The 24,008-nt window shown below is 44.3% G+C and overlaps 1 protein-coding gene across 3 annotated transcripts in view; it reads right to left on the reverse strand.

Annotated features, from left to right (window-relative positions):
• NMT2 (N-myristoyltransferase 2) overlaps positions 1 to 24,008 on the reverse strand; it is a 54,491-nt gene that overhangs the window by 10,877 nt on the left and 19,606 nt on the right. For 2 of the 3 annotated variants that reach the window (XM_082385524.1, XM_082385526.1), the window contains exons 2-8: positions 15,530 to 15,665; positions 10,651 to 10,795; positions 7,807 to 7,925; positions 7,619 to 7,710; positions 7,379 to 7,495; positions 5,969 to 6,139; positions 4,690 to 4,798 (exon numbers count right to left, since the gene is read on the reverse strand). In XM_082385524.1, coding sequence (XP_082241650.1) covers positions 4,690 to 4,798; positions 5,969 to 6,139; positions 7,379 to 7,495; positions 7,619 to 7,710; positions 7,807 to 7,925; positions 10,651 to 10,795; positions 15,530 to 15,665 — 889 coding nt within the window. The remainder of the gene's footprint in view (positions 1 to 4,689; positions 4,799 to 5,968; positions 6,140 to 7,378; positions 7,496 to 7,618; positions 7,711 to 7,806; positions 7,926 to 10,650; positions 10,796 to 15,529; positions 15,666 to 24,008) is intronic. The other variant, XM_082385525.1, reaches the window with a different exon arrangement.

Raw genomic sequence — 24,008 nt, forward strand, 5'->3', positions numbered from 1 at the left:
TATAAGCTCACATTCCATATAGCCTCTGGAAGACTGCACAGTGTACTTGTAAGATAATGAAATGAAAGATGCAAATTATACTTTTGTGTTATTATAAAAAATTGACTTCACAGGACCCCCAAAGGTTTCTGGGAACTTCCAGGGATCCCTGGACCACACTTTGAGAACTGCTACCTCAGGTCTCTGAAGGTCAGAAAAATGGGTAATAGAATTTAGATAAGGAAGACTCAGTGAAACAGTATTGGTTGGCAAACCGGCAGGGAGAAAACACATAAACTTGGTAATTTCCAAGCACTTCAAACAAGTTTTTACAGGAGCATTAAATTAGAAGAGAACATCAGACTATATCCAGCTATAAAAACATATAAGGTCCTAGATAGACACAGGGGAAGAATATTTACTTTTGCTGATTAACAATGGCTTATGTGTCTCAGAGGCTAAACTTGTTTCTTTCTAACATCAGAAAGTCACATCCTCTCCAAGAAATCTACAGAAGCACGAAATAAATTTTAAAATATAAAATTATATTTGAGGGAGTTCCCTGGTGGCCTAGTGGTTAGGATTCCGGGCTTTCACTACTGTGGCCCGGGTTCAATTCCTGGTCAGGGAATTGAGATCCTGCAAGCTGCGCAGCACGGCCAAGAAAAAAAAAAAGAATTATATTTTATATAATAGCTGTTGTCTTCAGGAAGAGGTGGGGGAAATGTTATACCTAGATAAAAATTTCAGCTTTGGCATAATCTGAAAGAATCAAGTGGCAATGTTTTCTGAGACTTCAATAAAAAGCAGAAGAAACTTTCAGTAACTGAGAAAATCTTAAATTTCATAAGCAAACTCTATTTCTGAATCAGATACTTTCCCACCATCCAACTAATATGCATTACTTGTTGGACTCTATATGCACTGAAATCTGTGTAAAATCTGCTTGTAAGTACATAAGGAAACAAAGCTCAGAGCCCTGCTGAAAAACAGAAGCGGTGCCGTTCTCTGTCAAACTATGTGGTGTGAACTGATTTGGAGCTAAGATTCCATAGCAGAGATGTCAGCAATGATTATGGTTATTTATTTGATTTAAGAAGGAGCAGTAGGACATTAAACACTAAAAAAACATCGACAGGTACTAAATCGAGAACACCTGAGTCTTAGCATGTCTTCCCAGGCGTAAAGTTCTTGCAACACAATGTAAAGACACTGGGAGATTAACCTGACTCCTGCTTTTTATCTGCTTCAAATTCCTTCACCTCGAAGAGCACCGACCAAAAAAAAAAAAAAAACCCAACGTGGTTTGGAAATTCTCAACACCAAATTAGAAACAAACCAACACTGAAAGGGTAGGAAACTGTGTTCCTCTTGGGAAAACCTTAGTCTCGCAGGTAACAGTAGCTAATGGCATGGGTCCCAGGGATGGTTCTGTCCTGATTGGAAGACTCTGGGCAAATCAATCTGGTGTCTCAATGTCCTCTTCTGTGACTGGGGACGATGACCCGCCCTCTCTGATCGGTGTAGATAATAAATGAGATAATGAATGTTAACAGTCTGGCATAATGCCGGCTGCAATCAATGTTGACTTTTATAGTCAGACATCCACAGCAAAGATGTAAAGCCGGCACGGTGAGCAGAAACGGGCCTGGCGAATCAGAAAACGAGATAGAATCAAAGAGCAAAAGCTGTATTCAGTAAGGTTCTTGTCTTTACACTTCAAGGTACAAAAATGTTCTTAAACGATGCAGTTGCCAGCGGGGGCGTCATCCGTCTGGGCCCTCGGGAGAGAAGGAGGTGGTCTGCTGTATGCTGCCTCGTCCAGCGTCTAACTCAGGAGCTGACACCACGGTGGCTGCTCGAAGCACCTTTCAATTTTCCAGTGTCTCTACTTGCATCTCTTCTATCTTCTCTCTCTCTTTTTTTTTTTATTAATTTACTCTTTAGTTTTCTTTCCTTCCCTATGACTTAAAAGGAGGGAGGGAGGCTGGAACACATCAATGAGAGGTGTTTGGACCTTGACACTCATCCCTTCCTGCCTCAACCTGGTCTCTAATGACGGCACAGTGAGACGTCTGGTGGGACTGGGCCTTGGTGCCCCCAAGGCGGTTGTGTTAGAGGTGAGGGTGGAGGCAAAGGGACCTCACGGGAGAAACACGGACGTCTAGGGCCTGCCCGCCAAGTCCTCCACTTATTACTGACAGGCCCTGGTCTAAGCATCAACCTTCACAAGCCTCAGTCTTTGCATCTGTACAATGGGGATACGAATACTGACTTCAAAAGGTGGTTGGAAGAATATACTGAACAATATACGTGACAGCACTTTATAAACTTCAACTTATTAGGGAAGAAAAAAGGCAATCACCATAGCAACACGGCCGGACGAGGACTGCTCCACCAAGGAAACTAGGTTAACCACAACCAAGATGCCAAAATCTGGTTTCACCACGAATGCCCGACCAGCGATTTATCACCAGCTTGTCAAAACTTTGTTACCTATGAGTTGATGGATGCTTGTACAAAAATATGGAGGCTGATGGACAAAGTCAAGTCAAAAATAACTTTCAGTACCTCTAATTCTAATCATCCCGAATAAACCAACGACAACTACTACAATTCCTTATTCTTCATTCTATGTTAGGCAACTATGTGTAAGGGGGCACATTCCTTACCCACAGGCTAGACAGGTTTAGGCTCAAGAAACTTAAATCTGGGGAGACCAAAGAAGAACAGCATTCGCCCCTAGTGAAAAACGGAGGCACGCCTCCAGTTCTTATTTCAACTCGCATACGGCAAAGTATGTGACAATCTGCAAGGAGGACGCTGAGAATCAGTGGTGTCTTGTCTCAGCTGTGCACTGTGCCTCTCTTGTGCCTCTTTATTTCTCATGGCCACTTGTGCCTCTGCATGACTCTGTCCCTCTCAGTGGCTCTGGGGCTCGGCCACTAGCAGAAATTATTTCTAGCTGATCAGTAAATCACGATGGTCATGATTATGGTGTGACCCCTTAGAGCAGTTTCCTGCATCTCCATTTCAGTGCACACATCTCCATACACTTACCTTCAATTCTGTCACCCCAACTTGAGGGGGCCTGGTCCTTCTTCCCCAGGACACGTGGACCCTCCTTCATTGTGTCACCTGTGCTTTTTATTTATCTCTGTTCTGATCTACGTGGCCCCCTCTGTCCTTGACCTCACAGATAGGCAGTGAGTTCACTAGTTCGAGCCCCACCGTCTGCAACTACAGCTTAGGCAGAAGGGAGACCGTGCCTTCCAGGCCCTCTACCAGGTGGTGAAGCCCCGGAATGACGACCCTGACATCTCCAACACCTGGTTTCCTTCACCTCCACTTTTCTCCTTATGAAATTCTGCCTGAGTCAGAAATTAGTTGATTCTGGTCTGTCATCAGAAAAAAGACATCAATTCCTGCAGCCGCAGACCACACGCATTTGGTAAACACACAACTGACCCAAGACAAAAGGCGCTAGAGTCGGCTGCACCTTCCACTGGTGAAGTCCTCTCCTTCTTTGGGAGGAACACGGCTATATTGCACAAGAATCCCTCAATCGAGTTAAAATATCTACTACAACCCAAAAGAAAGAGTAGCTCTGACGAAATCAAAACTTTACACGAAAGATCCCATCTTTGGCGGACAGATTCCACGATGGCCCCAGTGATGACTGCCCTCCTGTTTGTGTCCCTCGAGTTCATGTCCCTGCCATCCACTTGTCTCGAGTGTGGGTGGGGGCTATGACTTGCTTCTAACCAATGACATACAGCAACCGTGATTCCACTTTAATTGATTACGCAGGGTTCTAACTTCCATCTTACTAGCAGATGCACTCTGTAGACTCTACTCGCTGGGTTTGATGAAGCAAGCCACTGTGTTGTAAGCTACGCTACAGAGAACCCCAGCCGACCAGGAGCTGAGGCAGCCTCAGGCCAACGGCCAGCAAGGAACTGAGGACCCCAGGCCAACTGCCCACAAAGAACTCAAGGCTGCCAACAGCCATGTGAGCTTAGAAGTGGATCCATCCCCGGTCAAGTTTTCAGATGAGGCCCTGACCCTAGCTGACACCTTGATGACAGCTTCATGAGAAACCCTGAAGCAAAGGCCTCAGCTAAGCAGTGCCTTGATTCCTGACCCACAGAACCCAAGAGATAGCACATGTGTTGGTCTGAACTTCTACATTTGTGGTAATTTGTTATGTAGCGATAGATAATTCATTCACCATCTGAGCCCCAAATAAAGCTAAGACTGGTAAGCACGTTTAAATTTCCACTTATTAAGAGACAACTTTTCACACTGGGAATTTACTAGTTTAAAAAGATGCTAATTTAATGAGACATTATTTCCTCTCCCCGGGTTCCTTCTTTAAACCTTATTCCTTAATTCCATGTGTTAAGATATCATCAGAAGCCTGAACTTTTCTTTCCTCTTCCTAAACAGAATATAAATACTCAAAATTTCAAAACTTACATGTCTCGAATTCAAGCCCTTCCAACCCCAAGCTGAAGAACTTTAAAAAGCCTTAAAAAAAAAAACCCACCTCCTTTTATCTGGCCCCAGAGTTCTATGCAGTCTTTTTAGCTGCATATTCACATCCTCAGACCCATGAGCCAGTATTTAGCTTCCTGCAAATAATTCTTTTCTACATTAAAAGTTTCCATTATTAACAGCTTTGAAAAACTGCAAATCATTCTTACTTACATCCGGAAGTCTGTACAGCTTCATTGTTCTCTGCAAAGTCATATTTCTACTCAAGTGAGAAAATTTCACTTCTACCAATTTTCTGGGGTTTAGTGATCGATGCCAGTATCTGGAATACAATACAGATTTTAAGATCTAACTGATCTCTGACTCTCCAAGGTTTTAACCTTTGTCTAAGCTCAGCTGTTATAGGAGCATTGAATGAACACTTATGTTGGGCCCCGTGTAGTGCTGGGTGCTGGCCCTCTTCCTATGCGATTATTTTATCCGTCATTTTTTACCTCTAAATGATGTCCCAGTTATGTTCCTTTGTTGTTTGTAACCATCCGTCTCTTTCAATAAAGAGAAATCTTAGAATTGCAGAGGGAATATTGATAATGCTCAGTCTGTAAGTACTGAATGAGCACCACAGATTCTAAGATGGCAAACCAAAAAGTTTAAAAACAAGAAAAAACTCTCCTTAAGTTTAGTAGCCTTCACATTTATATAACGCACACCAAAGAACACAACTTTTTGAAAAACAAGCTTGAATTTCTTAAGTGTTTCTAGTTTAGGTACTCGGATGAATGATTATATTAAAATAACACCTGTGAAGTCTTATTTATTCTGCTTATTTATGAATAAGTTAATAGGAGAGAGTCATTTTACAGTTTTGTCTTCTATACTCTGTTTTCCTGAAGTTTCATCTTATTTGAGTCAACAAAAATAACAGAGGGAGATAAACTCTTTCTGATGCTCTAGGAACAGGTTAGTCAAGTGACAATCTGATAAACAATTTTCTTACTAGATTAACCTTTGAAAGCTTGATAAGAGCAGATGAAGAAATAAAAACAGCTTTAGCCTTCTTATTACTCTTAGCAAACGAGTATGAAAAATGGGTTTTTCAGCTGATGTTTATCAAGCTTTTGGAGTAGTTCCTGATAGCACTGGTATAACACTGCGTGTTAGAGAAGGAAAGAAAATCGTACTACAGGGCATCTCGAGATAACTGATGCCCTGGGTTTCCCAAGGCAGAGACTATTCTCTCAAATGGAAGAGACACAGAAATGGAGATGTAGCACCATTAGTATACAGGTGACTGTGGGGTTTATTACGAGAATACTGGGCTAGTGGTTCTTGGTTCTATCTCCATCTCTGCTACCCACCAACCACATCATCACGGGTCAGCCAAAGTCCCTCTGGGTTACTCGGGTGGAGAATAATACTTGTAGCAACATGGCAGGGAGGCTCAAAGCGTTAGGTACAGGTGATATGCAAGATAAAGGTGGGATGCTATTACCTGCATGTGGCCACTGGCTTCGGAAGAACCACTCCAGCGGTATAAACGGCCTGGAAAATCCCTTCCAGGTTCACTCTTCTGGTTATTTCTCGAATCAACACTGGGGCTACCCGTTTTGATCTCAATTTCTTATGAACACAAAGAAAGTTGATTTCGACCATCTTCTTCACACTAAGAAATAAAGGTGTTGAAAATTAGAGCCACCGTAAGAGGAAAACATTTTCAAAAAACAAGACAACACCTATAACATTTCAAAGAATAAGAAACTGAAAGCCCTCCTTTAACACAATATTTAAGAAAAATATTCTATCTTTTAGATATTTCACAGATTCAGCTATTTTCCATACTCCCCCACCAAAATGATCAAAACTCCAGGCTGTGGAGATGCAAACCCTCGTTCTAAATAAATTTGAAAACTTTGGTCTCTTCTGAATTTTCAGTGTAGAAACTGGATCAGCTGTGCCTCAAAGTTTCTATATCTGTTTTTCCTGTAATGTATACAATTACGACGGTAACTGGGTCACCCAGATGCAGAATCTAATAGGACGTTGCTTTGGAGCATAATGCAATACCCAGGATCCCTGGGAAGTGCCTCGACCAGGCCAGAGCTGGTGCTTTTCTGAGCGACAATAAGCCTTCTAGAGCTTCAAAGCCCATCCTCTGCTCTGGTTCCAGATACGCAGGCATTTCATTTGGCACAAAATATTCCTTGAGATCAAATGCTTTTCAGCAGTAAATAAGCTCACCCAGTACACTGAAAGGTGAAGAGACTTATTATGCATTAGATCTTCGTGTTTCATAACTGTATCTTTGACTTTCTGGGCTGAAGACCCAGAGCAAAAATGGAACAGACATAGCCTGTGGATAGAAAGACTTAAAAAGAATCCCTCGAGCAATTTTTTCCCCAGAAACAAATCTGAAATACCTATTTACAGTTTTGTTTTTTCTGCTACGTATATATATACATACCTGTGTGTGCATGTATGAGATTGAGAGGCAGAGAGAGAAAAAAGATAGAGAAAAATACAGCTCTTTTTTTTGGTCACTGTTCACAACCTGTTTTTTTATGAATTATTTTTAACTTTATTTTTTAGAGCAGTTTTAGGTTCCCAGCAAAACGGAGCAGCAAGTAGTTTCCATACACCTCTGCCCTCCCCACGCACACAACCTCCCTCATCATCAGCAGCCTGCATTCAGTCATTTCAAAAAGCCTATTCTAGGGGATTCCCTGGTGGTCCAGTGGTTAGGACTCCACGCTTCCACTGCAGGGGGCGCAGGTTCCATCCCTGGCTGGGGAACTAAGATCCCACATGCCGCGCAGCGCGGCCAAAAAAAAAAAAAAAAAAAGCCTATTCTCATCATAATTCTTGGAGAAGCAATGTATCAAAACTGACAAGCTTCACTATGTACCTGTCGTAGATCCGAATGTTCGCGGGAATGGCGCTGATGAACCCCACTAGTTTTTTGTTCGAAGACACCCTGACTCCACAGTGCCACTGGAGGAGCCAGCCTGGGGGCCGCAGAGCCCTGAAGTCGGTGCGGGCAAGGAAAACAGGTGCGGTGAGTGTCCAGGAAAACAGGGACAGACAGAGACAGGCCAACCCCACCTCGCCCTGTCCCCAGCAGGCACACGTAACCGGCGAGACTCACCACAGCAGGAACTCGGGCGAATAGTCAAACCGGAACATGTTGTCGTCATCTTCCACGTAATTCTCATTCAGCAGCGTGTACAGCTCCCTGAGCTACGAGACCAAACAAGCGTCCTGCCTGTGATGCTTGGGACCAGCGCAGAAGCAACCCACGCCAACTCGGGGGCCGAGGTCGAGGGTTTTACTCACCACTTCGGCGTTACCCAAATCTAAAGTGTCCCACATAAAACCCTGCGGCAGGGAATACGGTTCTTGACGCACGTTTTCTTTATCAGCTTCAATTGCGCCATGAGATGTTATTACTTCATCTGGGACGGCGAGGAGGGGAAAAATAAAGACAAAAAGAGAGACGACTCAATTACAGAGTGTCCTGATGATCCAAGATGGTCAGTTACAGGAAACAAAAGCGTGCTTAGGGCTCTTGAGTTCCATATAATCCTTAAAAGTACCGGATCGTTTCAGCTGCTGCCAGCGTGAAGCGGGGTGGTTACGCAGTGGTGGAGGGTTACGGTAGTGGACCAGTTACAGGAGAAATCCTCTGTCATCCCCTGGCAAACTGGACATTACGAAACAATGGTGACTTCTCAGTCTGAACTCCTAGATTACAGATTAATCATTCGGCACAACTGCCGGCGACACAGGCTTGATACGACCGCCTTAGAGACGTTTTCTGTTTAACTCTGCTTTTTCAACAAACGGGGGGCAAGGGCTGCAGTGACCTGACCCCTCCCAGCAAAATTCAAAATTAATTTCAGGACTGTTTACTTCTGTCTGGGCTGCTGGCAGCACAGTGCAAGCCATCAGTGTCTCCAGCGATTTCCACAAAGGCGCCCTTTCCCACTTCTTCCTCCGGAGCTTCCCAGCGAGGCTGGGATAAAATCCAGGCCCTTGACCGTGGCCACTGCTTGCCTGGCCACCGTGGACACATCTACCCAGCCCTGCCCTCGGGGCTGCGGGCCCACCACCTTCCCTCGGACTGGGCCTCTGCTCAGAAGGCCCGTCCCCCGCCTTTCACACGGCTGGCCGCAGGCATTTTTTCAGCTATAACCTTACACGTAACGTCCTCACAGCACCCTCCCCGACCACAGCTCCTTCCTACAGGGAGTATATGCTCCCCGCCAGCCCACCGTTTATCCTGCTTTCCCACCACTGCTTCCCTGGTCTGCGCCCCAGTGCCCGGCATTTAGTGGTAGACACTCAAACAATATCTGCTGAATAAATGACCTTCAGGTACGGTTACTACCACCACAGACCTTTCTACAGGGGGGAAGTCACAGGGTTTGTACCAGCCGCGAGGGGTTTCTTCTTCCCTTCTTCCTAATCCTTAACTCGGCACGTTCATCTTATCTCCACTCTACCAGCACACCCCCAAGTGAATACCTCAGGCTCCAGGGTCAGCCCTAGGAGCCAGATTCCCAGCTGTTCCCCTGGGGTTCCTTGGGAGTTGCCCAGGGCTTGGCCGATCCACACAATACCAGGGGCCCACCAGCTAGGTGTCTTTGACTGAACCGGGACATGACTCTGGAAAGAAATGAAGAGGCAGAGTCTCCCTGACTTTCAACTGTTCTCCCCGACCTCAGGCTCCCTCTTCCGCCATTAACCTGGTGTTGCCTTGATTGAGGTACGTAAAGAACATTCTAGGAACCCGAGAACACTGCAGGGATTTAGGGGAGGGGTCGAAACGAGGTGAGCGGCGGGGCTATCTTCCCAAAGAGGTGCGCTGGGGTGAGGTGACAGCTGGAAGAGAATTTTCTCCCCTGGGCAGTGACCCAAAAGCCCCCAGCAGAATTTAGCCAAACCCAATACATTCAGATCAATAAACCTACACCCCTGTAGCTAATGGTCACTCAATTCAATGTCATTTAAAATCCAGTAAACTCATGCTAGAGGGTCTTCCTCCACTACCAAATAATTTCTAGAGCCTGAAAGAAAAAAAATCAAGCAAAGATAATTGCTTTCCTCTTTCTTTCATGCTCTGAAGCTCATGATTTTGAAGCTGCTTGGCGTGGGCATGGGTGGAAAAAGAATGGTCACTTTTAAAAAGTTTGAAACCCATTATTTGAAGGCACAGAGGAGGACTGTTCCTTGCTTTATATTTGTTAAAACTGATTATGTGTACGTAACTGGGCTAATAAGAGTTTGGGATGGCGATGAATACCTTCTATTATACAGATTTTGGAGCTGGAACTATCAAGGAAGAAAAATATGGAAATAATATATGGAAATATGTATCTTCATATAAACATACGACAAAGCAGCAGGTTTAGCTTGTAATACATTGAAAAACATTTTTATGGCATTTATATCATCTTTTTTCTGGCATAATGTGAAAGAGTAACAATGAAATTATTAAGTTTCTTTATTAATTATTAAATTATTAATTTAATAATTATTAAATTATTAAGTTTACAGAACCTTAAGTGGTAAAAGTTCAAGTGAAATGTGATGGAGCAGGCCAGGCACCGAGGGAAAGAGGCCTATTACAGATTTTTACACGACCCAGAGCACTTATGAAGGCCTTCACGGGGTGTCCCAATTCGCTTATTATACTGGAATGTTATCACATTGGTAATAATTAACAACATGGGTGAGTGTTCAGAATCCTATTGTTAATCAGAGCAAAATTTTCCATTTCAGTAAGATTTAACAGGGCAAATTTTCTGTGTCTTTTGGGATAACTGAGGTGTGAGATTGCTAAAAATTTATGCAGAAGAAAAACCACTCCATGAAGATCAGAACCAAAAAACTGGGGGTGGGCGAGAGCCCTCTTATATACATATATTTAATACACTAATGTTTGAAGTGTGGGGAAACTATATTTTTTATAGGGACAGGAGCTAGATTAAAATTGTTGTTACTGAAAGCCAATGTCGCCACCCAACACTTATTTTAGGAAGAAAAATATGACTTTTGTATAAATTTCGAATCTGCGGTCTAAAACAAATCATATAAGTGAAGTAAAGTCTCTTCTGTGTTTTTTTGTTTGTTGTTAACCCAGCTTTGTTTTTGGGGGGAAAAGGCAGAAAAGCTTACTTAGTTTGGGTACCGGCTGCGTGTCCCAAAACTGGTATCTGTGTTTGGCAGCCTCATCAATGTTCCTGGCGGGGCCCTGGCATGCGGATAACAGCTCCATTGCCCTCTGGATATCCTGCAACTTCTGCATTGGAATGGTGGGATTCTACAACAGCAAAGACACACAGACACAAAATATGAGGAAGCTGCCGCTGCTCCCAAACCTGGGGCAGGTCCACGTGCACCCGCACTGGAGACTATACAGCGTTCGCTGGAGAAACGCACAATCCTCCTCTACGTCTGGCCCTTGGGCTCAAGTATGCTAACGTATTAAAATACAAGCAAACGTACTGGGTTAAAGGCAACAACAGTCCTATAGCTTCAATGGGGCTCTGACAGTCTGGGAACTCTCAAGCAAACCGAAGCACTCTCTGCTTCAGTTTCCCACCCATCTGCAAAGGGTCCTCGGTCCTCACCATTAACTACTCATGCGGGCGGAGCAGCAGAGAGGAGTGCCAGTGCCATGCAAATGTTACTGTCACACAGCAGCCGGTCAGACTCCAGCCTTGGCTTCGCTGTTGGGGTTAATGCTCGGCAGGAGCAACGTGGGGACAAGGGAAATAACTTCTAGAATGGAAACCAGGCAGACAAGGGAAATTTTAGTTCATAAAAAGAAAGAAAGAAATCTGAACTTAGTGCTGGGCTGGGAAGGAAGTTCATCAGGAAAGGACTCTCTAAGGATGCCTTCTCCTGGACCACACCCCGCCGTCTCCCAATTCTGACTCTCCTCCAGAGACAGCGAGGGTGAGCAGTTTCCTCTGTGAATTCAGGTCTTCTGCAACCATAAAAGCCTTTTCTCCCCAACCCAAGCGTTGGAAATAACCTCCCTTTTAAGTAATACATATCCTCAGTCTATAAAATTGACAATGCCTTTAAATACTAAAGTTCCTTCCTCAAAGCCAATATTCCTGTCATCTCTGAAGATCCCGCAGCTCTTTTTTTTTTTTTTTTGGGAAATCCCTCATGGAAAATGAGACTATAATTGAAATGAGCAAGTGGCATGCAGGACTGAATATGGAAATCAGTGAGGTTTGTTCAACATGTGAAATTATCTATTAGTTTTAGAATTTTGATGCCATACAAAGAATGCTCTTCACTGTGGGTTCAGAATTGGTTAGAAGGCGTCTCAGAGTCTTCGGTTTCCCTGTATGTCAACACCATGGGCACCAAGGAAAGGTACCATCGACCCTCAATGGTTTATTAACAGCAGCTCTGCACTTCTGTTCCGTTTTGAGTCTGAAGTCTGTGGTCTGGAGCAAATCTTTTAATCTGGGAAGCTTGCTTGTTTGACCCAGTACAAAACAGGGTTTACTTAATAAAGACCATCCTGTGGTGGCTTTACTCACTGGGTCCCCTTAAGATTCTTGCCCCTAAAATGATTCCAAGAAACAAAGTGCTGGAGCCTAACCAGAGGTAGCTTGAAGTCTTAATGTCTCCTCTTGGAAGTCTAACAGCATCACCCAGGACTGCCACAAATTTTGTAAGCCGTTTATCTTACATTTTGATTGATGTCTGAATCATCAGGTTCATATATACCAATGACACATACTAATTTAACAAAATAATTTTGTTGTTCTAATTTACTGTATCTTTATATTTCTCTTGTTTGGGCCTCTTTTGAACCTCCCACACAAAAGTAACTGATTTCTAGCAAAATGAAATTTACATTCACTTGAACCCTCAACAGTACAATCAACTAGGAGACCTGCAACTTACATAAGGTGAGAGCACAGCATATTTCAGCTAGTAATGCTTGAACATGCACCCGTTTATCTTAAAATAGGCCAAGTAGAACCCAGTCTTACAAAAATGTACCTACAGTATCTGCACCGAATTTGCCACGGTAACCCTTCTTTCCTGCTATTTGAGTTAAATCCTCTAACAGGACTACATCAAACTCCAACCCTTTTGTAACAAACATGCATCAGCATCTTTGTTCCAAAGGAGCCAATGATGGTACCCCGTCTGCATGAAGAAGGCTTCAGAGTGCTTTCTGCCTTGGCAGGTTGACCAGCAGTCTTTACATGAAATCACCATTCATGAAATAGTCATATTCCAATGCTCACTATTAAATGCTTTCGTTTTTTATTGAAGTTAGGTTGATTCACAATATTATATTAGCTTCAGGTGTACAATATAGTGAGTCAATATTTTTATAGATGACACTCAGAGTAGATTCAAGTAAGTACAACTTTCAAATCCAGAGCGACAGAGCAGTAAGGAAAACTCAGCTATGATAAAGTCTTAAACCTATCCAATCACCTACCACAGCAGCACCAGATGGGGTGTTCGGAAAGGTGAGAATGTGTATTGACCCCGCATTAGCCTCCCACTATCATATTCTGGTGTAAGAGTCAGACACGCCTCTTTTCCTCCATATCTGCTCCTTGGGAAATACTAAACATCAACTGTTCTCTTTGCCCATTATTTTCCAATTTAATACCTTGGAAAAAATGTTCAAGTCCTTCATCACTAAGAAGTGTACAAGAACCCAAATATCATTTTATTTTGGTTCTTGAGCGTAGACCACAATATTCTCTAAACTGAAGAATCTCTAAAGGTCACTGTAATTGACGGTGTTAATGTAGAGCTGGCATCAGTTTCAGGGAAAGGAGCCGCAGTTTTTAAAATGCAGTAAAAAGCCCACATTAAAACAATTTTGACTTAGTCTTCATGAAAAAAGAAAAGAATTTCTCTACCATACCATCGTAGCAGTTCCTCCTGCCTTGCCTGGCTGTAGTTTCTTTTTCTTCTTTTTTTTTTTAAACTCCAACCACCCACTCATTTTATTTTTTAATTTTTAAAAATTTAAGAAGTATAGCTGATTTACAATGCTGTGTTAATTCCTGCTGTACAGCAAAGTGACTCAGTTATACATATATGTATTTTTTTTTCATATTCTTTTCCATTGTGGTTTGTCACAGGATATTGAATATAGTTCCCCACGCTATACAGTAGGACTTTGTTGTTTATCCATCCTACATATACTAGTCTGCCTCTGCTAATCCCAAATTCCCGTTCTGTAGTTTCTTATAAGTGACCAGAGGCAGGGGAAGGGCCCTAAATCACCAGGGGTACAGGGCTGGGCAGCAGCTGATGGTGATGACAGAAAGAATAAGGAGACGGTCACAACTGCATGTAAATAACACATTTGTCTGATGAAGTAACAATGAGAAATGGAAAAGATATCTTGCCAGCTTATGGTGCACCTTATATGAGTTACCTTGGAACTTATGTCTGTGGATAGACTATTTATTACCAGAGAAGCAAGTTGAAAAGCTAGTGAGGGAAACTGCACTTTCTTCTCACCCCACAAAGGCAATCAGGGAAAAATTGGGGCAAGGAATTTTCCTTCTCAGTGATTCCTGGTCCTTATGTGTAAAACAGGTAACAACGACAACAAAACTACCTGCAAGACTCACTCAACGTCATAAGATGTAAAGTTTGTGCAAGAAAAAAAACTGAGACCCCCACAAAACTGGCGTAATGGTAACAACTGCCATGTATACACTGTGCTTCACAGCAGAGGTCCCACCCCCAGGGCCACGGACTGGTACCGGTCCGTGGCCTGTTAGGAATCGGGCTGCACAGCAGGAGGCGAGTGGCGGGCGAGTGAGAGAAGCTTCATCTGTATTTACAGCCGCTCCCCATCGCTCGCGTTACCGCCTGAGCTCCGCCTCCTGTCAGCATTATGGTGAGCTGTATAATTATTTTATTATATATTACAATGTAATAATAATAGAAATAAAGTGCACAATAAATGTAATGCGCTTGAATCATCCCGAAACCATCCCCCCAACCCTGGTCCATGGAAAAACTGTCTTCCACGAAACCAGTCCCTGGTGCCGAAAAGGTTGGGGACCGCTGCTTTACATGGTATAAAAACCATGTTATAAAGATGGTCTGATTGTGACCTCATTAACAGCCTATGAGCTGGGGAGGAGGCATGTCCCCAAGTTGCAGATGAAATGAGCTTAAGGAGGGGCAGAGCCTGGCAAAGCCTCACAGCCTGAGAGCTTTGGGGCAGGACCGAGCTCCTGCCATGATACCATGTACTACCCAACTTACTTGGAGCTACAACAATCAGATAACCTCTGCTTTGTTATACTTCTAACTCTACCCCCTTTTCACTGTGAGTTTCTGGCATCGAGGGCTCTGTGTTTCCTTGGGCCCAGCACACAAGGTCCCTGTTCACAGCCAGGATGATGCGTGGCCCTAGGGAAGTGGCGCCTAGCATCGGCATCTCCAGAAGCATACAAAGATGCAGGGCCCAGCAAGACCACTTCTGGTTTGGTCCAAAATGGGTTACTTCCTACCCTTGGCAACAGAATTAAGAATGGCCGCTGCAGACTGGTCCAAGGCAAAGTCAACGTGAGACTTACCCATGGTTGCTCCTGCTGAAACCTGCTGCAAGATGGTGCTGTGCTATTCAGGTAATTAGACACCCAGAAAAATGAAAATGTGAATATCTTCTGAACAAAAGGGAATCAAATATTAAGCCTAACTACAAAAAAACCCCCTAAAAACCAGAAACAAAAACCTAACAAGGTCACGGTGAGACTTTCTTCTATGACTACAACCTACGTACTAATTCACTGAGAAAGGGGGAATGCGGGCAGAATACACACACACACAGAAGCCCAGCACAGACCTCTTAGTTTTCTGGGTGCCAGCGTCAGTTCTGGGAAGGCTGTAAATACCCTGCTGTGACCACGCAGCACACAGTCACGGCAACACCCTAACTACACCTCTGACCCAACAGGGCACTCGCCTAAGCTGCCCGGACCCGCTTTCACACGCATGGGACACCACGGAGGTTAAAATAAAGCACGGTTCTCACTTTTGAAGGCGGCTGAATTTTAATCTCCTGGGAATCAGATGCCGAGTCTGACTTGGTGCCTCCGGAATTCGGTTTCTCCTTTTTTCTCTTCTGTTTCTTCTTTTTCTTTTTGGCACCCAAATCACCTCCGGGACTTCTGTTAGGAAATTCACAGGGTTTGTAAAAACAACAACAGGTCATTATGTAAAATCTGAATTGCATGAAATTAATCATTTAGGAAAAACACATGTTATACACAGGAGGGAAAAACTACGTTAGGACGTGCAATATTCTGATTGATAAAAAATATATATTTTTTCAGATGACCAAAATATATATTTTTCATCTGTATTTGGTCTTGATCCATGGCTCCTGGGTCACAGCTTCCAAACCACTTGGAGTTTCCTAACAGATTAGAACTTAAAGGTGTCCCTTATGTCATGTTAAGGAGGTCACTTCTGGAAGCATCTAAGGACGGGGGCAGGTCGCCAGGGGAGCCAACCCTGTGATTAGAGGGTTGGAATTTTCAATCTCATCTCCCTGGGGCTGGAGGTTGAATCGAACACCAATGGCCAATGATGTAATCAATCATGCCTATGTAAGGGAGCCTCCATAAAAACCCAACAGGATGGGGGTTCAGAGAGCTTCCAGGTTGGTGATTTCTCTCCACGTGGAGATTTGGGGACAGTGGCGCCTGGAGAGGACATGGAAGCTCTGCGCCCCTTCCCCATACCTTGCCCTGTGCATCTCTTCCATCTGGCTGTTTCTGAGTTACATCCTTTTATAATAAACAGGTGATCTAGAAAGTAAATGTTTCTCTGAGTTCTGTGAGCTGCTCTAGCAAATTGACCGAACCTAAGGAGGGGGGTCTTAGGAACCTCCAGTCTGTAGCCCGGTCAGAAGCACATGTGACAACCTGGGTTTATGCCTTGGAGGGGTCGGGGGGGATAGTCTCATGGGACTGAGCCCCTAACCTGTGGGATCTGATGCTGTCTCTGCGTAGATGGTGTCAGAACTGAGATGAATTTCAGGACACCCAGCTGGCGTCTGAGAATTGCTTGGGGCTATGTGGAAACCCTCCACCCCTACCTCCCCACTGGAACCGGGTCCAGGAACTCAGAAGAATATTAGTCTACGCTCAGTCATCCTGCAGGGTGCTTAGATGTCATTTAAGCAGGAAAACTGTAGCAATAAACTCTATTTTATCACCAAAGTCAAATAGCTTTCACAGGTATCACTGCTCCACTAACTTACTTTTTAATCAGCCTTTTCAGGGAGAGATACATGTCGTAAAATATTCCATTATAAACATCTCTTGGGCACAACAAACCACGAATCTTGACACAAGAGAACCAAAGAAAGGGCATCTCTGCTGGGGGTGGCACTTTTTCTAATAAAGATTTTTATTAGAAGGATTAACAATAAAAAAAACTCTACAAGAAAAAAAATAAGTTCACTGGTAAAACATTTGTTTGGAACCCTTGTCATCTTAGAGCTGTAATCTTCTGAAAGAGAAAAAGAGACACAAGGAGATTTAAAATTTCTCTTTCTTTGGGCCTACTCTCCCACAGTATTCCCAGAAGGTAAATTCAAATTTCGAGTCAGAGATTATTATTGCATTATCCCCTGATGCAGGGAAAAGTGATGGAAATAAGCAATCCTGTTCTATTGTTCTTAATTAGCTCTATCTGTTCCTATTTTCTTTCTTGAATTTTTACCTAATTATCAAATACATATTCATTATATAAGACACAAATGTCATTAATTAACAGCCTTATAACAGGGTCCCTCAAAGGCAGCCAATAGTTCTTCTGGTATAAATTCTTCTAAAATAGTCTTTCTTCTCTAAGCATGCCTTCGTTTTTACTACGAGTAAGTTTTCAACAAAAACTGAATCTTAAACACACTATTTTGAAACCTGGCTTTTTTTCTCCTTCCACTTAACAAATGTGTCTTGGATTTCTTTCTTTCCATGTCAGGATATATTGAGCTACCTCATTTCTTTTTAGCAACTGGGTAGCATTCCATTGTGTTAGTATATCATATTTTATGTAACCATTCCTATATAAAATATGCTGCTGCAAAAAATACTCTGGTACTTACATCTTTGTGCATTCATGCTAGTATGTCCAAAGGTGGAAATGTGAGGTCAGAGGGCATGCACATTTTTAGTTTCAGTGGATAGTTAAGCCTGCTTTACTAATTACTATTCCAGTTTCCACTATACCAACAGTAAATCAGTTTCTGGTTCTGAATACAAGGAGCTTGGAAGTCACCACTCCATCCCAGCAGACTGAAAAATCAACAGTTCTTCTGAGATCCCTAAGGGAGGGAGGCAAGGACACAGGACAAACTGCTGCCCCCAAGGTTGGAGAGACAGCTTCTGGGAGCAGAGACTCACGCGTGGAAACCTCCATGGGAGCCGGCGCTCAGGCAGGAACCCCTGGACCGCGGTTCACAGAGCCCTGGAGGCTACACGTGGCCAAGCCCGGGAGTTACGAGCCCAGTCACAGGGGCTCCCACGCTTGTGCGAGTTTTACCCCCAGGAGCGCAGTCAGGTTCCCACAGAAGAGAGCGGCGAAAAATCCCCTCGTGCTTCTGGTAGAGGGAGGGGAAGAGGAATCATTTCTGAAATCGGCCAGACGTTCTGTGCTGCTTAACAAGGCCTGTCCTCAGCAGAAACTAGTCAACCAGAGCCTAAGCAGCTGGGCTACGGTCAGAGCGTAACTAATCTCGGGGAAAGAAATACCTGGCTCCAGCCCCCGTTAGCCATCTGTTCCCATCTGTGAGCTCACGGTCCAGGGGCGCAGGCTCACTAAAAGCCTGAGGCCGGATCACAGGACCCTGCAATGCCTCCTGCCCCACACGCCTCACCACCGCATGACCAAAGGCCTACTTACAGCAGCTCCTTTTACCCAGGACATCACGTCTGGCTATCAAGAAAAAACTACAAGGCATTCCAAAAGGCCAAAAACGCGGTTGGAAAAGATACAGCAAGCATCAGAGCCAGACGTGGCAGGGACGGTGGAATGATCGGGCCTGGGATTTGAAACAACTATGATTAATATGCTAAGGGCTCAAATGGACAGAGTAGACAGCGTACGAGAACAGACGGGCAATGTAAGCAGAGATGAAATCCTAAGAAAGAACCGAGAAGAATCAAAAACGCTGTGACAGAAATGAAGAATGTCTTTGACGGGCTTATTAGTAGACTGCACGTGGCTGAGGACAGAATCTCTGAGCTTGAGGATAGAGCAGTGGAAACCTCAGAGGCCCCCCTAAACCTGAAAAGCAAAGAGAACAAAGATGGAAAAAACAGAACAGAACGCCTGAGGACTGTGGGAAAACTACGGAGAATATAATATATGTGTAATGGGAGCACCAGAAGGAGAAGAGAAAGAATCAGGAGAAATACTTGAAACAATAATGACTGGGGATTTCCCCAGGTCAACAGCAGGTGCTAACCCACAGGTCCAAGAAGCTCAGAGAACACCAAACAAAATGTTGGTGCCCAACATGCCCCCAAAATGGCACCTTGGCAAATCATTTTCAAACTACAGAAAATCAAAGCTGAAAGGAGCCAGAGACGAAAAATTACCTTACCTGTAGAAGAATAAAGGACCAAACAGTAAATGAGAACAGCAATTTCCCTACATCTTGGCCAGCACTGAAATATAACCATTCTTTTTCATACCTGACAATCTGATAGGTAGAAAAACATTTCACTGTAGACTTAATGTTCCTTTAGTTAACCAGGAGTGGGGCTACATATCTTTTTTTTTTTAAATAAATTTATTTATTTTATTTATTTATTTTTGGCTGCGTTGGGTCTTTGTTGCTGTGCGTGGGCCTTCTCTAGTTGTGTGAGCCAGGGCTACTCTTCACTGCGGTGTGTGGGCTTCTCACAGCAGTGGCTTCTCTTGTTGTGGAGCACGGGCTCTAGGTGCACGGGCTTCAGTAGTTGTGGCGCATGGGCTCAGTAGTTGTGGCTCGCGGGCTCTAGAGCGCAGGCTCAGCAGTTGTGGCGCACGGGCTTAGTTGCTCCGCGGCATGTGGGGTCTTCCCGGACCAGGGATTGAACCCGTGTCCCCTGCATTGGCAGGCGGATTCTCAACCACTGCGCCACCAGAGAAGCCCTACATATCTTTTTATATGTTTAGAGACCATTTATATTTTTCCACGAATAGCTCATTCATATTCTTTTTCCATTAGCCATCTTAAAAAAAATGATTTGTAGGTGCCCTTTATAAAAGCATGGATAGAACTTGTCATTTATTAAGAATTTTTACTTTGGGTACTTTAATCTCATTTAATCCTCACAACAGGCCTATGAGAGATACTACCCTCTGCTTATATTCCATTGCCTAGTTTGTTGTCTACTGTTTAGACTGTAAATACTTTACACAGTTTAGTTTTTAGCATTCCACTTAACTTATGGTATTTTTTCCTGTACAGACACTTAAAAATTTTATGGGGTCTAATATTTAAAATTTTTCCCTTGTGGCTTTTTGGCTTTTAAATCTTGCTTAGAAAGTCTTCTCAATTCCAAAATTACATAAGTGTCCTTCTCTAACTTTTTCTCTTTTAGCTTTATGACTTTTGGGGAAAAATATTTAGCTTTCTAATTCATTTGGAATAAAATGCATAGAATGTGAAGTCCTGTATTCCTACTTTTCAAAAATATGTTTCAAATACAAGAAAGCCCCATTATAACATAGCTTGTTATTACAGGGGTCACACTGTAGCACCCAAAGACTAACAAGCAGATATAATAAGAGAGGCGGAAGTGCCTACTCATTGGATACAATTGCATGGCAAGGTCTACTTGTTGCCAGACGCTGCTCCAGGTGCAAGCGGTTTCAAAACATGTCTGCCAATTCTTTGATGCTTCTCCCATCCAGATGTGGGGGTCTCTTTCCCTCCTCTTGAGTCTGGGCAGGCTCGTCACTTGCTCGTAACCAGTGTAAGTGACACTACGTGACTTCTGAGACTAGGTCACGAAAGACCACGCAGTGTCCACATGGCTCCCTTGGGATGCTCAGGTCTGGGCGCAGCCAGGAGCCACGTAAGAGGTCTGACTGCCCTGAGACCACCCACTGCAGCCACGGGAGGGAGCCCTCATGAATGCCCAGCGTGGTCAAGTCTGCAGAAGACTCCAGCCCAAGGCAACATCTGTCTATAAATGCACAAGAGACCCTCGATGAGGAATTGCCTTTCCCAACCTCCTCACCCACCGGATCTGCAAGCCTGATAAAGCAACGCTGTTTTGTGTCACCAGGCCTGTAACAATGTTGCATGCAGCAATAAAAACTCAGCCAGAAACGGTGGGGTGTGAAAGTGGAGGGCTGCTGTAACAAAAACCCAAAACACACGGCCCTGGCTTTCAGACCAGGTGGAAAGACCCTGCGGCGACTGTAAGCAAAAGCCTGACGGTCTCAAGGAGGCTGGTGGTGAGGGCTTGGGAAAATAAAGGAAATGATATGGGAAGATCGACGGAAGGGGACCCTCGTTACGTAGTAGAGGAATGTTTATAAAACTGCTGCCAGAGATAACGTGGGAAATAGAAAAAGGACCTAATGAGCATGGAAATCTAAAACGATTTCTGGGCAGATGGTTGAAATTGTGCTGGCTTCTCCCAGCTGTCCTCTAAGAAAATGGGAGCGGAGAGAGATTAACTCAAGAATGAGCTGCTCAGCAGCTGAGAGGAAGTTAGAGAGAACATGAACCCAGGCAGGACTTGCTAGACTCAAAATTAAACTGTCCCTCATCCCCAGCATCTCCGGAAGGCAAAGGCTGCACATATTAAGAAATGGTCTCAGGACAGAAAGTCAAACCTGGATGGAGCTGTGGCCAGGACCTCAGAAAGATCCAAGGTGGTGCTCCACAGACCATTCCAAACAGACAAAACGCCCTCTCAGTTTCTGAAGGATGTGCCTCTTCTATTCGCTCTCTAAACAGTACAGCTTCTAAATCTTCCGGACGTTCAACCTCACATAAAGACCAAGGTAGAGAAAAGCTTATCTTGAAGAAGAGATTGGTGGGTGTGGCTTTTGTACAGTACAGTGGATTATACCAGGGGTCCCCCACCCCCGGGCTGTAGACTGGTACCCGTCTGCAGCCTGTTGGGAACCGGGCCACACGGCTGGAGGTGAGCGGCGGGTGAGCGAGTGAAGCTTCATCTGCCTCTTCCCATCGCTTGCATTGCCGCCTGACCCATCCCCCCACCCCTCCCCATCCGTGGAAAAAATGTCTTCCATGAAACTGGTCCATGGTGCCAAAAAGGTTGGGGACCACTGGATTATACATTGAAACAGCAAGTCCAGTGCATTTTTTAAAGAATTACACCAGCTTGAAAGAGACAGAGCAGGACAGAATGCAAAGAGGCCTTTGGACCCTCAGCCTTTTACAGGCAGGAAGCAGACAGAGAAGGTCACTCACTCAGATGGAAAATCATCTTTTCTTTTGGAAGGAGGATTTAAAGGGCAGAACCCAGAGCCCAAGGGACGGAGGCCAGAGCCATGGAGAGCAGCTCCTGAAGATTAGGACTGAACTCAAACCAAGGGACTGGCGACAGGTTCCTGGTTGGATTTCAGAACTGCTATGGACTACTGGCTGTGCTGTGCTACTTCCCCCTTTTTGAATGGAAGCCACCACCGTGGCTCCCCTATATCTGTCCGTCCTTCCACAACGGGCGTGTGGGGAGCAGACAACACACCTGCTCAGTTCACGGATACTGAGATGGACTCTGAGGGCCCTCATCCACCTAGACTTGGTTTAGATGATGAGGTCCTGCACTTCAAGCCTGAGCCTCATATATAAGCCAAAACGCGATATGATTTGCGGGAGAGCCTCAGGGAGGGTAAATGTGTTCTACCTGGGGGAGAATGTGCATCCTTTTAATGGCCAGAAGATGGACTGTGGTAGCTTTCAATACATCCTCAAATTTTTTAGGACTCCTCCCAATGAACGATGGAATCTAGCTCCCCTCCCCTCGAACGTGGATGGGCTTGTGACTCACAACCAATCATTCACAACAGACGTGTCAATATATGACTTCCCAGTCTAGGCGAGAAGCTCCCACCCACTGCTAGAGATGCGCCTGCTGGTGAGGCCACGTGGCTGGGCTCTAGTCAACAGCCAGCGTGGACGGACAGTCACGTGAGTGAGCCCCCCTGGGCGCCCACTGCAGGGGCGCCTTCAGCTGACTGCAGCCTCAGCTGAAATCTGACTGTGACCCCATGAGACCCCCAGCCAGAACTCCCTCCAGCCATGCCCTTTCCAAATTCCTAACCCACAGCATCTGTGAGCCGAATAAAATGGTTGCTGGCTTATTAAACAGCAAGTTACTGGAACATAAAGATACAGCAATGAACGAAGCAACGTCCTGTCCTATGGAGCATATATTCTTAAGGCAACAGACAACACACAGATGGGAGGCTTATGGGAAATTAAACGAGGCGGAGCCTGCACATTGTGCAGCTTAGCGTCTGGCGTGGAGTAAGCCACTCAGTGACTGATAGGTACTGTTATTACTACACATTTAGGCATGCTGTTTCCTCTGCCAGGACACCCTTCTCTCCTTCATTTCCTGGCAGATTGCTTTTCGTTCAAGATTTACGCCAAGACAATAGACACGTGAAAGGATGCTCCACACTGCTAATTATTAGAGAAATGCAAATCAAAACCACAATGAGGTATCACCTCACACCAGTCAGAAAGGCCATCATCACAAAATCTACAAACAATAAATGCTGGAGGGGGTGTGGAGAAAAGGAAACCCTCCTACACTGTTGGTGGGAATGTAAGTTGGTGCAGCCACTGTGGAAGACAGTATGGAGGTTTCTCAGAAAAATAAAAATAGAGTTGCCATATGATCCAGCAATCCCACTCCTGGGTATATATCCAGACAAAACTATAATTCAAAAAAGATACACGTACCCCTATGTTCATAGCAGCACTCTTCATGATAGCCAATATGTGGAAACAACCTAAATGTCCATCGACAGATGAATAAAGAAGATGTGGTATTCCATATATACAATGGAGTACTACTCAGCCATAAAAAAGAATTAAATAAAAGCCATTTGCAGCAACATGAATGGACCTAGAGATTATCATACTAAGTGAAGTAAGTCAGAAAGAGAAAGACAAATACCATATGATATCACTTATATGTGTAATCTCAAATATGACACAAATGAACTTACCTATGAAACAGAAACAGAATCACGGACATAGAGAACAGACACGTGGTTGCCAAGGGGGAGGGGGCTGGGGGAGGGGTGGAGTTGGAGTTTGGGGTGAGCAGATGTGAGCTTTTATATATAGAATGGATAAACAACAAGGTCCTACTATATAGCACAGAGAACTATATTCAATATCCTGTGATAAACCATAATGGAAAAGAAAAAAAAAGAATGTATATGTATATATGTATAACTGAATCACTTTTTTGTACAGCAGAAATTCACACAACATTGTACATCAACTATACCTCAAA

Source organism: Balaenoptera borealis, assembly GCF_965194805.1.
Source record: "Balaenoptera borealis genome assembly, chromosome: 3".
Classification (NCBI taxonomy): domain Eukaryota; kingdom Metazoa; phylum Chordata; class Mammalia; order Artiodactyla; family Balaenopteridae; genus Balaenoptera; species Balaenoptera borealis.